This window comes from Ascaphus truei, chromosome 9 (assembly GCF_040206685.1).
Source record: "Ascaphus truei isolate aAscTru1 chromosome 9, aAscTru1.hap1, whole genome shotgun sequence".
In the NCBI taxonomy this organism is placed as follows: domain Eukaryota; kingdom Metazoa; phylum Chordata; class Amphibia; order Anura; family Ascaphidae; genus Ascaphus; species Ascaphus truei.
Genome location: NC_134491.1, coordinates 26,203,656 through 26,219,186, shown reverse-complemented (window position 1 = coordinate 26,219,186; position 15,531 = coordinate 26,203,656). Strand labels below are relative to the sequence as shown.

At 47.8% G+C, this 15,531-nt stretch overlaps 1 protein-coding gene across 1 annotated transcript in view; it reads right to left on the bottom strand.

Moving 5' to 3' along the window:
- KIF21B (kinesin family member 21B) overlaps nt 1-15,531 on the bottom strand; it is a 62,674-nt gene that overhangs the window by 18,296 nt on the left and 28,847 nt on the right. Inside the window, 7 exon segments of the mRNA XM_075613978.1 lie at nt 1,283-1,390; nt 1,743-1,942; nt 3,220-3,408; nt 3,691-3,784; nt 4,413-4,494; nt 10,609-10,805; nt 11,561-11,625. Of these exon segments, the coding sequence (XP_075470093.1) occupies nt 1,283-1,390; nt 1,743-1,942; nt 3,220-3,408; nt 3,691-3,784; nt 4,413-4,494; nt 10,609-10,805; nt 11,561-11,625 (935 nt within the window).

Here is a 15,531-nt window from a genome sequence, read left to right as displayed (position 1 = left end):
GGGTCACACAGGAGCAGTTCCAAATCTGTGGAGGTCACATGGGACTGATCTCATATCTAAGAAGGTGACATGGAAATGGTCTCATTTCTATGGCGGTCACACAGGAGTAGTCTAATTACTAAGGAGGTCACATGGGAACAGTCTCAAATCTGTGGAGCTTGCACGCAGTCATAAGGAGGTCACACGGAAGCAGTATGTCTATTGCCACACAGCTCTCAATTCCTAAATGACACTCTCACTCTCTACTCCCCTTTCCATCTCCCCCTCCTCTCCCTATTTCTACGCCCTCCCTCTCTGTGTACCTCCCCTACCTCTCACCTCTCTCATTCCCGTAACCCAAGGGTGTGGAAACTGGGGTGTGCGGCGCTTACAGAGGCCCCGCGCTCTTCCCCAAAGCATTTAAATTAAATGTCGGGGGAATGCGCACGAGACCTCTGTAAATCCCTTACCTGGTCTCCGGCGGCCATGGAGTCACATGACGTCATGTTGCCATGGCAACACGATGTCGCAAGCCGTCGTGACGTCAGAATACGCTGGAGAAAAGGTTAGGGGGGCGCGAACAGGGGGGGAGAGCAGGCAAGGGGGCGCGGACGGTTACGTTTGCGCACCCCTGCCTTAACTTTCCTCTTCCTCTCCATCTCTCTCTGTACCCCTTCCCTTTCTCCCCCTCCTCCTCTCTTCTCTACTTTTCCTCTATCCCTCTCTCCCACTCACCTCCTTCTATCCTTCTCCCTCTCTAGTTTTCTTGCCCCCACTGTGCCGCGGCACCCCCCTCCCTATCTCCCTCTCACCATCTCTCCCTCCCACTCTTCCCGCATCTCCATTTCCCCCTATCTCTCTCTCTCACTACCTCACTCCTCTGCTCCCTCTCCTCCTCCATTGCCTCTCCCATGCTCCCTCTCCCCTTACTTCCACTCCACCCTTTCCTCTCTCCCTCTGCCCCATGCATCCCCCTTTCCTGTCCTCTCTCCTTCCCCCCTCCCATCTCTTACCCCTTCTCCCTCCATTCCCCCTCTCCTATGCTCCCTCTTCCCTATCCCCCTTTTCTTATCTTCCTCTCCCCAATGCATTCTCCTCTCCTCTCTCCGTCCCCCTCCTCTCTCCCTTACCCGCTCCTCTCTCCCTTTTCGTTCCACCTGTCTCATTTAACCCCCTCTCACCCTTCCCCTTCACTCCCAGTTCCCCTTCTCTCCCCGCTCTCTCCCTTACTCCATCTTCTTGACTCCCCCCTCTACCTTCCCCTCATCTCCTCCCCACTCCACCTCCATCACCTCCCTCTCACCTCTTGCCTGCGCTGCTCCTTTTTCAGTTGAGTAATCTCTCGGTTCCTCTTAGACTCGACCAGCTTCCGGTGCTGCTGCTCCTCCCGCATCTGCTTTGTCAGGACAGCCTGGAGGGTGGAAGGATGGATTGGAGGATGTGGGGTGATTTTCTGTATCTTTCTCCTGGTGCGTCTATGTCTTTGCGTCACCTCACAGAACGAGTCCTTGTCACCTGGCAGATCACTCTGTGCCCTGAGAGGTCCCTGTCTCTGTGTAACCTGGCAGTGCTGGTCCTGTCTCTGCCCCTGTGTATCCCGGTATGTTCCTAGGTTCCATATCCATGTGTGTCTCCTGGCGTTGCGCTGTCTCTGGTCCCCTGACAGTGTATCACCTTGTGTGTCGCTCTCTATTGCCTCATAGTGCGTGTCTCTGCCCCAGTGCCCTCTGTCCGTGTCCCGTGCTTGAGTCCTCTCACATTACCTTGGCTTTCTTCATGTCGCTCAGGTCCCCCTGCAGTTTGTGCAGCTCACGCTCATAGCGGGATTGGTTGCTGAGAAGCCGTGCGTGTTCTCTCTGAGCCAATTGCAGCTTCTGAACATCACGGTTCATCTCCCGTAGGCGCCTTTCATAATCTGCACGGATCTTGTTAGCTTTTTCCTCTGTGTAGCATTCCATAGAGCCTGCAGGAGTGTATATACCAGGGATATAAATATATATATATATTATATATATATATATAATATATATATATATATATATATATATATCTATATATATCTATATATATATATATATATAGATGTAGAGGTATCTGTGCCGTGTTAGCTGAGCGTAATAATCAAAAACGAATAGACGATACTGTTCTGTGGCTAACAAAATGCTTTTATTTGTGGGAGCTTTCGAGATACACTGATCAAGAAGAGATCAGTGTATCTTTAAAGCTCGCACAAATAAAAGCACTTCATTAGCCACAGAACGGTATCGTCTATTCGTTTTTTATTTTATATATGTAGCCATACCAACTATGGCTACTAACCTGCCCTACTCCTGGCAGTAAGTCCTGCTAGAATCGGGATGTCAGTAGTCAATGTGGGTTTTCCCCACTCACTGGAGCTGCACTTGAGTGACATTGGGAGGCGGTGAAATCCAGCCTGAGCATGTCCAATCATGGAACGGACCTGGTGCCCTCCTCCTGGCTGTACTTAAGGGCAGTGCCGCCCTAAATTCAGTAGTGCCTCTACCTACTTGAAAGAGGCAGCCAAGAGCCTGACTATTGGGCCATCTCTGGTCCTCTTCCCCTCGGGGGAGAGGGAGTGTGTACCATACCTTTGCCGCTGCTAGAGGGACAGGGAAGAGCTGGGACTGCTGCGGGTGCCCTTGGCCTGTAGTGAAGGTCCAGGGACCATCCTTCAGTGAGTAGCTGACAGTTGATGCATTGGGAAGAACCCTGTTGTGTACTCCTGCCTAGTGTGTGATCTTACAGGGGGGAGAGGTGATAGTTCTACTGTAGGAGATCATCTCCATCTACCTGGAGCCTACAGCAGATGGAGGCGCTGCACTGCTAGAGAACCACGTGGGTAATGTACCCCAGAAACCTGATCCTGTGTTCCCAATACCATCGGCGGACAGCTCAGCCCTCCTGTTACCAGCAGGTATCAGGCACCACACGACCAGTAATGGCAGAATCTCCCAGAGGGTATGTTACATATATACATACACACACACACAAGGGATGCAGGGCAATAGAGTTAGGGGGGAAATGGGTCATAGGGGGAAGGGCAATAAAAGGGGGGTGGTTATAAGGGGAAATGGTTTATGTGGAAGTAAGATTTAGAGTGAAAGGGGATACAAGGGACACATTTTCAAAACTGGGCTGTCAGTGAGGGGTGTATTTACGATGTGTGGGGTGTATGCAGAGTATGTGCTGTGTATACAGGAACTGTGGGGTGTTTCATACTGAGCTCCCGCAGCACCCGGTCCCTCTCGAGCTGGGTGTCCCGGATCCGGCTCTGAAGCTCCTGCAATTTCTCCTCGTACTGAACTTTGAGAGTTTGCAGCCTGCGCTGACTCTGCTCCAACTCCTCGATCAGACGCTGCTTAATCTCAATCTCACATGTCAGGTCCGCCAGGTCCCCCCCAAGAGAGCCTTGGAGAGAGGGAGAGGGGGGAGCGTGAGAAAGAAGGGAGATGGGGAGGGGAAAGAGAGAGGGAGGAATAAGGGGAGAGAAAGAGGGTGATAGGGGGAGAGAGAGAAGTAGGGGAGGGAGATAGAGAGGCAGGGAGAGAGATTGGTAGAGAGAAGGTGGGGGAAAGTGAGTCATTCAATGGACAGAAGACACCTTAAAGTCTGAGAGATAGCTCAGTCTCTCTGCTCTCCCCTTCACCTTATTTCGCGATTGATAGCTCAGTTGCTGGGGCCCTCACTCACCTTTCTCCTCTGGCTCTGAGTCAGACTCTGCATCGCTTTCCCCACTCTCCTCTTCTCCTTCCTCCTCACACTCACTCTCTTCCTCCTCGTCCTCCTGCAAGGGGGAGATGGGGGAGGGCAGACCTTTAGGTATCACCAGGGGGCACCCTGCTAACTCCAAACTACCAATTTTTTAACTGCTGCTACTTCTCTTCTCCTTTCCCATCCTCCATCTATCTCCCCCCCTCTCTTCCTCTATCTCTTCCGTCTCTCTAAGGCTGCGCTTATAGTACTGCCTATAGCGACGGGGCGCAGCGGCAAAGCAACTACATGTAGTCCGTCGCAGGTGCACATACTGGGAGTGACCGTGACGGCGCTAAGTAGCGACACAGCGACCAAAATCGCTGTAGTCAAGAGAATTTGAGATTTGCGGCAGCATGATGTCAGCGGCACGTGAGCAGTTCAGCCAATGAGGGCGAAACGCTCACTGCCACACCCCGTCGCCCTCCCTTGGTCTCCTGCACCAGAGTGCAGGAATCGCAATAGCAATGGCTGACGTCAGCGGTACATAGCCAGTACTATAAGCGCAGACTAACACTCTTTTTTCTCCCCCTCCACCTCTCACCCTGTCTCCAACTTCTTCTGCCCCCCTTTCTTTTTCTATCTCCCCTCTTACCTCCCCCATTCCTGTCCCTATCTCTCACTCCCCCTCTTTCTTTCTTATCTCCCTCCCTCCTTCTCACCTCTTCTACTTCATTCTCAGAAGTCTCTTCGATGTTTTCCACCTGATGTTTTGATCTCTTCTTGTAGCTCCCCTTCTCTGGACTGAGAAAGGGAGAGATAGCGATAGGGAGACGGAGGGGAATAAGAGTGAAGTAGGGGAAAAGAGGAGGGGAAGAGAAGGGGGGACAGAGAAGGAGAGAGGGCAGGAGGGAGAGAAAGAGTGAGAGAGAAAGACAGAAAGAGAGAGAGGGTAAGTAAGCGAGAATGAGGGAAGGAGGGAGCAAGAGAGAAAGAGGGAGAGAGATAAGGAGAGGGGGGAGAGAGAGAGAGAGAGAGAGAGAGAGAGAGAGAGAGAGAGAGAGAGAGAGAGAGAGAGAGAGAGAGAGAGAGAGAGAGAGAGAGAGAGAAAGAGAGAGAGAGAGAGAGAGAGAGAGAAAGAGAGAGAGAGTAAAAGATAGAGAAAGGGAGTGAGAGAAAGAGAGAGAGAGAGAGAATGAAATAGAGGACGGGAGAGATCAAGAAGGGGAAGGGTGGTAGGGACACAAAGAGACGGGAGAGAAGGGAAAGAGGGTAGAGAGAAGAAGAGATGGAGAGAGAGAAAGGGAGTGTGTGAGAAATAGAGAGGGAGAGAGAAAGAAGGGTGTGAGAGTATGGATAAGAAGGATAAGAGGATGGGAGAGCAAGATGGGGACAGAAACAGAGAGAGTGGGGAGACAGAGGAAAGGAGAGGGAGGGAGAGAGCGAGATGGGGATCAAGTGGGAGACAGAGAGGGAGATGGGTGGATACAGAGAGGGGGAGGAGTTGGAGGGAAGGTCAGAGAGAGAAAAAGAGATGGGGGATGGGGAGGGAAAGAGAGAGAGAGAGAGGAAGGAAGAGATTGTAGGATGGAGAGACATGGAGGGAGAGATAGAGAGTGAGAGAAAGCAAGGGAGGAGAGAGAGGGGGGGAGAGAGAGACAAAGACATTGGGTAGGGGAGAGAGAGGGAGAGTGTTATATACATGGAATATATGATGGGATATTTTATATCACACACTCATATATATATATGATATATAAGAAGATGTATAGTGGCACTTGTGCTGGTAGCTTGAAGGCTTAAACAAACTGCCCAGTAAAAGGTACTTGACAATAAGCAAATGAAGCCAGCACGGCCTCCTGCCCCAAATTTGGAACAAACTGAAAAACAATGACCCTCATTCTCCCGCGGCCAGACTGTCCCGAGGCTTAACAGCAACCTGGAAGAAGGCAGAGGATGCCCAGAGGTTAAAGGAGAAGAACATGCTGTTTGTTTTAATAGGTGTGAAGCCGGCGATCTCCGGATCTGAGCAGCGTTAATAGTAGCTCCAGGGACCCCCTGCTCCCCGAGATACTGACCTCCGTAGTGGGTGCCGGTAGCAGCTCCAGAGGTTGAAAAGGTCCTGCTAACACGGGCCAATAGGAAGCTGCAAGTGATGATGTCACGGCTTACTATTGAACCACGCGATGTGGGACATTTAAGCCGACATCATGTTCCCCACACACAGCCCAGCCGGGAAGCAGGGAGTACCCCCTGCTTCACACATAAACCAAGGAAAGCAGGATTACCCCAGCTGTCATTCAAACCTCAACCTGGCCACCGCTGCCGGACTCTCACCAGTGAAGCAGCACTGCAAGAACATGACGGCCAGTCTGAAAATATTTAATGGGACACTGTAGGCCTTCGTGAAGTAACAAGCAACGATGAAGGCCTCATTGTGTTCAAAAGTAAACACCTGCTATATAACAGAGGTACAGAACATGGAAGAATCAGCGGAGTAGAACTTCATCATTAACAAGAAATGGAGAAACAACAGAGTTGAGTATGAAGCTCATCTAAAGAACAGCCAGAAGCGTCATTCGTTGACAAAGAGAGACAAGCTTTAAATGACTCACGTGCATGCAGCAGCCTCAAACATATAACGAGTGGAAGACTTCTACCATGAAATCAACCAACTTAACAGCAAAAGAAATTGTCACCTCGAGATTATTATGGGAGATTTTCAATGAAAAGACTTGTGTCCAACGTAAAGACGAGGACCAAGGCTTGCTTGGTAAGTCTGGTTACGGCAACAGGAAGGAACTTGGAGGCAGATTGGTAGAATTTGCCGAATGTGAAAACTTCTTCACCAGGAATTAATTCTTCAAGGAGAATCCTAATAGAAAAAGGACATCGACTGGACCCAATGGGATCAAGGATGAAATTGGCTGTGTGCCAGCTAAGAAGAAACATGTGATTGAAGACTGCCCAGTCCTTAAGTGTTTTGACACAAGAAGCGATCATTGATAAAATAAAAACAAATCAAGATCAAGAAACTAAAAAAAAAAACAGCAGAGATTTCAACGAGAGCTGAAAAGTGGCTTCATCTTGCTCAGTATGAATGAGGAAAGTTTAACAAACAATTATGGAAATTGCAGTTGACAAAGCAGCAAAAACTGGATGACTCACTAAAAAACAGGATAAGAAAATATCAGATAAGACCTACTATGGAAGAAGGGTAACACACACCCTAGCGCATGAAATATAACCTGTTGATGAGAACCTTAATTCCCCAGAAGCAGATCGTACCAGGATTCCTAAGAACACAACAATAACCAGAATCAAAATATAAAATAATTTAATAAAAATAGTTATACATCAAATAATAGTGACAAACACCAAATGTATGGTTTGGTGTACCTAAAGCTTGTTCAAGCTTGAACACAATTAATAACAACAGCCAATAGTAAAAATAAACATTACTTTGAATTCTCAATCAGACAGACTATTACTGATACTGCAAAAATGGTATGGAAAAATTGTTATCCCAGCATAGCCCTCACTTGTTGAGAATAAGTATGTTTTTATATGTTAACACAATTCTAAAAGTATCAAGTGTTACATTGCTAGTTCAGTCCAATTTATGTTTCTGAGTTGCAATTTGTTTCCACTCTGTAGCCTTAAAAGTGGGTTTGATTCCCTTCTGTTTGTATGGGTATCCCCTCTTCCCTGTTTGTAGGGGTATCCCCTCTTCCCTGTTTGTAGGGGTATCCCCTCTTCCCTGTTTGTAGGGGTATCCCCTCTTCCCTGGTTGTAGGGATATCCCCTCTTCCCTGGTTGTAGGGGTATCCCCTCTTCCCTGTTTGTAGGGGAATTCCCTCTTCCCTGGTTGTAGGGGAATCCCCTCTTCCCCGTTTGTAGGGGAATCCCCTCTTCCCCAGTTGTCGGGGTATCCCCTCTTCCCTGTTTGTAGGGGAATCCCCTCTTCCCTGTTTGTCGGGGTATCCCCTCTTCCCTGTTTGTAGGGGTATCCCCTCTTCCCTGTTTGTAGGGGAATCCCCTCTTCCCTGTTTGTAGGGGAATCCCCTCTTCCCTGTTTGTCGGGGTATCCCCTCTTCCCTGTTTGTAGGGGTATCCCCTCTTCCCTGTTTGTAGGGGAATTCCCTCTTCCCTGGTTGTAGGGATATCCCCTCTTCCCTGGTTGTAAGGGGATCCCCTCTTCCCTGTTTGTAGGGGAATTCCCTCTTCCCTGGTTGTAGGGGAATCCCCTCTTCCCCGTTTGTAGGGGAATCCCCTCTTCCCCAGTTGTCGGGGTATCCCCTCTTCCCTGTTTGTAGGGGAATCCCCTCTTCCCTGTTTGTCGGGGTATCCCCTCTTCCCTGTTTGTAGGGGTATCCCCTCTTCCCTGTTTGTAGGGGAATTCCCTCTTCCCTGGTTGTAGGGGTATCCCCTCTTCCCTGTTTGTAAGGGAATCCCCTCTTCCCTGTTTGTAGGGGAATTCCCTCTTCCCTGTTTGTAGGGGTATCCCCTCTTCCCCGTTTGTAGGGGGATCCCCTCTTCCTTTTTTGTAGGGGAATTCCCTCTTCCCTGGTTGTAGGGGTATCCCCTCTTCCCTGTTTGTAGGGGAATCCCCTCTTCCCCGTTTGTAGGGGAATCCCCTCTTCCCCGGTTGTCGGGGTATCCCCTCTTCCCTGTTTGTAGGGGAATCCCCTCTTCCCCGTTTGTATGGGAATCCCATCTTCCCTGGTTGTAGGGGGATCCCCTCTTCCCCGTTTGTAGGGGGATCCCCTCTTCCTTTTTTGTAGGGGAATTCCCTCTTCCCTGGTTGTAGGGGGATCCCCTCTTCCCTGGTTGTAGGGGAATTCCCTCTTCCCTGTTTGTAGGGGGATCCCCTCTTCCCTGTTTGTAGGTGAATTCCCTCTTCCCTGGTTGTAGGGGGATCCCCTCTTCCTCGTTTGTAGGGGGATCCCCTCTTCCCTGGTTGTAGGGGAATTCCCTCTTCCCTGATTGTAGGGGAATCCCCTCTTCCCTGTTTGTAGGGGAATCCCCTCTTCCCTGTTTGTAGGGGTATCCCCTCTTCCCTGTTTGTAGGGGAATTCCCTCTTCCCTGGTTGTAGGGGTATCCCCTCTTCCGTTTGTAGGGAATTCCCTCTTCCCTGTTTGTAGGGGCATTCCCTCTTCCCTGTTTGTAGGGGAATTCCCTCTTCCCTGGTTGTACGGGTATCCCCTCTTCCCTGTTTGTAGGGGAACCCCCTTTCCCTGTTTGTAGGGGTATCCCCTCTTCCCTGTTTGTAGGGGAATCCCCTCTTCCCTGTTTGTAGGGGTATCCCCTGTTCCCTGTTTGTAGGGGAATTCCCTCTTCCCTGTTTGTAGGGGAATTCCCTCTTCCCTGTTTGTAGGGGAATCCCCTCTTCCCTGTTTGTAGGGGAATTCCCTCTTCCCTGTTTGTAGAGGAATCCCCTCTTCCCTGTTTGTAGGGGGATCCCCTCTTCCCCGTTTGTAGGGGGATCCCCTCTTCCCTGTTTGTAGGGGAATCCCCTCTTCCCCGTTTGTAGGAGTATTCCCTCTTCCCTGGTTGTAGGGGAATCCCCTCTTCCTGGTTGTAGGGGAATCCCCTCTTCCCTGGTTGTAGGGGAACCCCCTCTTCCCTGGTTGTAGGGGAATCCCCTCTTCCCTGGTTGTATGGGAATCCCCTCTTCCCTGGTTGTAGGGGATTCCCCTCTTCCCTGTTTGTAGGGGTATCCGATCTTGCCTATTTGTAGGGGAATCCCCTCTTCCCTGTTTGTAGGGGTATCCCCTCTTCCTGGTTGTAGGTGTTTTTTTTGTGTTCCTTTGGTTGTTGAATTATACCTTGCGGTTGAATTCAGAGCTTCAGTGCTTCTGGACTGTTTTTTCTGTCCAATGTGTGGTGTAATTTAATTAGAGTACTAGTGTTGTTGATTGTACCGGCAAGTTGTTTTGTGTAGTTATGTAGTTACCCCATGGCTATTGCTTCACGGGACCTCTCACATACACGGTCCCCGCACCTACCCGGTGCTGCACTGTAGCCTATGTACGTTCACTGTAGCTTTAACTCCTGCTCCTTGGATTTTCCGGTCCTTTGGCTGTTCCGCCGAGAAAAAGGACTTGTTCCAAACTGTTGTCCGGTCACTTAGTTGTTGAAATCCTCGTTCTCCGGTAAGTGTCAGCTACCGGCTTCGGTGGAAGCCAAAAACCAGGCAGTAGCTGACACTTACCGGAGAACGAGGATACTTGAGCCTATTACCCGAAGAGACAAGGAAAATAATGAATAGGTTCGGAAGCCACGCAAGTCTGTCACATCATCACAAAGGTGAAGATATGGAAAGATATGTGGGTAAGCACTCCTCACCTCATGAAAACAACAGTCCTGGTGCATGTGGGGAAGTCGGTCATCACAAGAAACGGCCAAATGTAATCCATAGAAAAAGAAGGTCCCCTCAGCAGTCCAAACCCTCATGAAGACTAATTTATTCATACAGAAATTCTAGTACGTTAGTAGGTGACGTTTCGGGTAACACATACCCTTCTTCCAACAAGAGTGAAGAAATAAAAATGGCAGTGGGCCAGCCATATGGTAAGAAGACATTACCATCACTGGGCAAAACATGGTACTCAATTGGATACCAAGCGATATCAAAAGACAAAGATGACGACCAAATGTAAGATGTGAAGATGAAATGAGGACACTTGTTGGAGCAATATGTAGAAGAGAGGCTTGCAAATGAAGTACCTGGCAAACCATTGGGATGGCCTTCACCCAGCATTGGATTAACTGGGCTAAAGAAGATAATTATATATATATATGTACATATACATACACACACACACACACACACACACAACACACACAAACAGATTCTCTCTTTCTCCTCCCTGTGTATACTCTTTATTTTCTCCATGAGATATACTCTCTCTCACCTCCCCCTCCTCCGCAGACTCTGCACCTCCTCCTTTGCCCTCCGGATGACCTCGCTGACCTCTGTCTCCAGGCACGGTGTGGGGGGGGCAGGCCCATTATGCAGGGGACGCGCATTAGCGCGAGAGAGACTGCGGCGCAGAGATTCATTCATCGTCTCACTCTCCACTAGGCGGGTCCTGTGGGGAATGAGCGAGAGCTCACAGTCCATATACAGACACAAGGAGAAGAGCTCACAGTCTTACTATACACATATGGGGGAAAAATGGACAATCTATATACAAAGACAGGGAGAGGAGCTGACAATCTATATACAAAGACAGGGAGAGGAGCTGACAATCTATATACAGACACAGGGAGAGGAAATGACTATCTATATACAGATACCAGGGAGAAGAGCTGACTGGTCTTTATACGTTATACACGGAGGGGAGCTGAAAATCTATATACTCCAGGTATACAGATGGAAGGGGCCTCTTGCCCCAGAAACAGATGCTCTATAGAATCTTAGTACACAGGATGGAAGGGCCTGCTTTTCCTGGATCTGATGCTCCATCTACTCAAATTACACAGATAGGAGGTACTTTCATCCCAGAAGCTGAGACTCTATATACTCCTAGTATACAGGTAGGAGGGGCCCCTTGTCCCAGAAGCTGAGACTTACATACAATCTTGTATAGGCGTAGGAGGGGCCCCTTTTCTTAGGATCTGATGCTTCATATAACAGGAAGGACGGGCGTCTTGCCTCAGGATCTGACTCTTTATATACAGGTAGTAGGGGCACCTTGTTCAAGAAGCTAACAAACTATATACTGCTAGTATACAGGTATGAGGGATCGATATATCAGGGGTTGACTCTCTAAATATATATATATATATATATACATCATATATATATATATAATATATATACTGTAGATATATACACATACACACACACACACACACACACACTTAGTTCTTCTATGTTTCATGAATATAATTTTGAATAAGAGCTTGAATCTTTTCATTGCTATCACCTGAGAGAGAGAGAGAGAGAGAGAGAGAGAGAGAGAGAGAGAGAGAGAGAGAGAGAGAGAGAGAGAGAGAGAGAGAGAAAAAAGAGAGAGAGAGAGAGAGAGAGAGAGGGGTGATGAGTGTGAGAGAGACATTGGGGCAATAAGTGGATTTAGGGGGTCAACAGAAAGAGAGTGGGAGGGAGGTAGAGTGGAGGAGATAGAGGGGGGTAATAGAGAAAGGGGTGAGAGGAGGAGAGAGAGATGAAAGATAGAGAAATAAGGTGGGAGAGAGGGAAGGGGACAGAGAGGGATGTAGAGTGGGGGGGGGGAGAGTGAATAGAGAAAGAGAGATGGGGGTAAAGAGAAAGAAAGTAGGTCCGGTGAGAAAAATGGGAGAGATGGGGAGGCAGAGAAGGGGTAAAGATGGAGGTTGAGAGAGAAGGAAGGAGAAATTGGTAGAAAGAGAGCGGGAAGAGAAAATGGGAATAGGAAGAGAAATAGAGGGGTGGTAGAAGCGGGGAGGGAGATAGAGAGGTAGAGGAGATAGAGCAGGGATAGCGAGAAGGGGGGATCAAAGAGAGAGTGTGAGAGAAAGGGGGGATGAGAGAGATGGAGGGAGAGGGTGGTTTAAGAGGGAGGGGTGAGAGAGGGGAGAGAGACAGGGGAAAGAGAGGAAGAGGGTGGAAGAGATAGGTGGGTGGGAGAAAGAGGGTAGGGAAGGAGAGGGAAAAAGAGAAACGGGGGAGAGATGGTGGAGAATAGGGAGAAAGAGAGAGAAGGGAGAGGGAAAAAGAGCCGGGGGACCAAGAAAGGGAAGAGAGAGAGAAGGGGGGGGGGGGAGGAGCACAGAGAGATAGAGGAGAGGGGAAGAGAGAAGGAAGAGAAAGAGAGATAGAGAGGAGGGAACGAAAGGGGGGAGAAGGGTGCGGAAAAAGAGATGACGAGGAAAGGGAGACGGAGCAGGAAAGTGGGTAAGAGAGAAGGGAGGGATATAGGAGAAGGAGAGAGAAAAGGAGGGAAAGTAAGAGTGGGAGAGAAAGGGGGCAGAGAGAGAGATAAGAGAGAGAGAGAGAGAGAGAGAGAGAGAGAGAGAGAGAGAGAGAGAAGAGAGAGAGAGAGAGAGAGAGATTATTCATTATACATATATAGTGTCCACATTAAAAGAGACATGGACATGATGAAAAGCAAATACACTGTGTCTCTCTTAGTGTGAACACCCTCTGTGTGTATGTATATATAAAACATATATGTATATTTTCCCAGAATCCCTTGCTGCAGTGGAAGCGCTGTATGCTGGGCGATAATGGGAAAAGACAGGGTTGCAGACCTGTCTAAGACATGCAAATGAATATACAGTAATATTTACAGTTGCTTTATGCTTAACTGTGGAGGGTTTTTGTCACTTTTTTTTACCCACCATAACCTTAATAATTGTGGTGATTACCTAGTCTAGTCTCAACCAGCTTAGCCATTACAACAACCTCACACTGATAATACCCATCAAGGTTGAAACATGTCTGTGAGTGGGTTTAATAGCTTTGCATCTCATCCCAGCCCCTGTCTAAAAGCTGTGTTTAAACAGCATGCATTGGCTTGAGGATTTGCTTGTGTAATACGAGCTTGAGACAAAAGGTGGCACTGAGTGCTCATTTGAATGTCATTTCCCAGAATACCTTGCTGCAGTGGAAGCGTTGTATGCTGGGCGATAATGGGGAAAGACAGGGTTGCAGACCTGTCTAAGACATACAAATGAACATACAGTAATATTTACAGTTGCTCTCTCTCTCTCTCTCTCTCTCTCTCTCTCTCTCTCTCTCTCTCTCTCTCTATCTCTCTCTCTCTCATCTCTCTCTCTCTCTCTCTCATCTCTCTCTCTTCCTCTCTCTCTCTCTCTCTCTCTCTCTCCTCTCATCTCTCTCTCTCTCCCTCTCTCTCTCTACTATATATATATATATATATAACATCGGATAATAGGCATTCCAAGCTTGTACCGTATAACACCAAAAAATGGCCAGTGCACGCATAAAAAAAAGAATTAAAATAAATACTGTGGTGATAACACTGAGGAAGGTCGTCGTTTTTTGGGGGGGAATCGAACTACAATATAAACTTTTTGAGTATCTTTCTACAGTGCTCTGTCTTATTCATCGGACTTTCGTTGGGTGAAAAATTATATATATTTGCCCTGGGGACCGACATATGTGTGCATTTTGAACCCAATAAACCATTTCTTGTGATTATCACTTGTGCTGCGCCGTTGTCTCAGCATCTCAGCAAGTTGCAGGACTGGTACACCCCTCCTGTTGCTGTGGGGGTGATCCGATATGTCACAGAAAACTAATCAGCCTCACATAATCCAAAACTGGCATACCGGTAGATTGTCTGCAATTTGGATGGTAAATCAGTTGTAGGGAGGCTGAGCTGGAGCTGAGAGGCCGCCCCGGCATGGCGAACGTCGTGACGTCAGTGACGTTGTTCTGGGATCAGAATCCCCCCCCATACCAACAGGAGGCGTATACCAGTCCTGCACCTTGCTGAGACACTGAGACAACCCGTCTTCTTCTGCGGGAACCGGCTGATGACTATTGTCTACCTGAATGCTTTTAAATCTCCTACACTGGTGAGTGCTATTTATACTCTCTTTTTAAAGATTAAATTGGTTATACTTTGTACCGCTATGGAGCGCCACCGCGCTCTTTTTCCTCTTTTCTGATATGTTTCTAGATGTGGTTTGGTCCATTTGAGAGCTGCCAGTCTCCAGTAGCGCAAGGTCTGTCGGGTTATATAATACCTTACTCTATTAAACCCCTGGGACTCTGGACACATCCTGGATCCTTCCTTCTTTGGATACATTTGTCTTATTTTTGTTATGATTCACTGCTACTGATATTTATAATATATACTCTTTGTTTGTAATCAATATTTAATATATTATTGCACTGTTGCATTGCTCAGTATATATATATCTATATATATACATGTAGAGGTATCAGTACCGTGTTAGCCGAGCTTCAATAATCAAAAAATAAATAGATGATACCGTTCTGTGGCTAACGAAATGCTTTTATTTGTGCGAGCTTTCGAGATACACTGATCTCTTCTTCCGGCGATGTTACAATGAATGAAGCAAGGATAACTTGAAAACAGGTGTCTCTTGGAATGTTATCTGTGCTTCTCCTTCCCCCGGTGTGGATGTGTTTATGGCTAGAGGTGTCAAAGGGTAACTGAAAGCAAGTGAAGAAAGAGTGTGTATGTGTATCAGTGTGAATAAAAATTAATGGAGAGCCCACAGTATAAACAGTGCTCTACACAAGGTGTGTGTGGAGTGAGAGGGATATAAATGGCTGTGGGTGGTGTGGAAATGTGAGAGTTTGTAGCACAACTAAAAGTGTGTGTGGATACTATGTGGTCCCTATTGGTGTATATGGATGGAAAAATAAGGAGTATTAGTATGTGTGAGAGACAGCTGTGTGTGCATACATATAGCACAGTATGTACAGACATGGCCTTTAGCGCTCATGGGAAGAGAGTTCGCTAGTGTCGTAATGACTCATAAAATTTCGATCTCTGTTTAGGCCACTGCTAAGTGTCCCGAACAGTTGCATAAATTTGTATTCATGCAACCGTCTCTCTTTCGGGGTTTTAAAGATTACCTTTGAGTATACCTCTGAGGGTTGCCATACTCAAAGGTAATCTTAAAACCCCGAAAGAGAGACGGTTGCATGAATACAAATTTATGCAACTGTTCGGGACACTTAGCAGTGGCCCTAAACAGAGATCGAAATTTTATGAGTCATTACTGACACTAGCGAACTCTCTTTCCCATGAGCGCTAAAGGCCATGTCTGTACATACTGTGCTATATGTATGCACACACAGCTGTCTCTCACACATACTAATACTCCTTATTTTTCCATCCATATACACC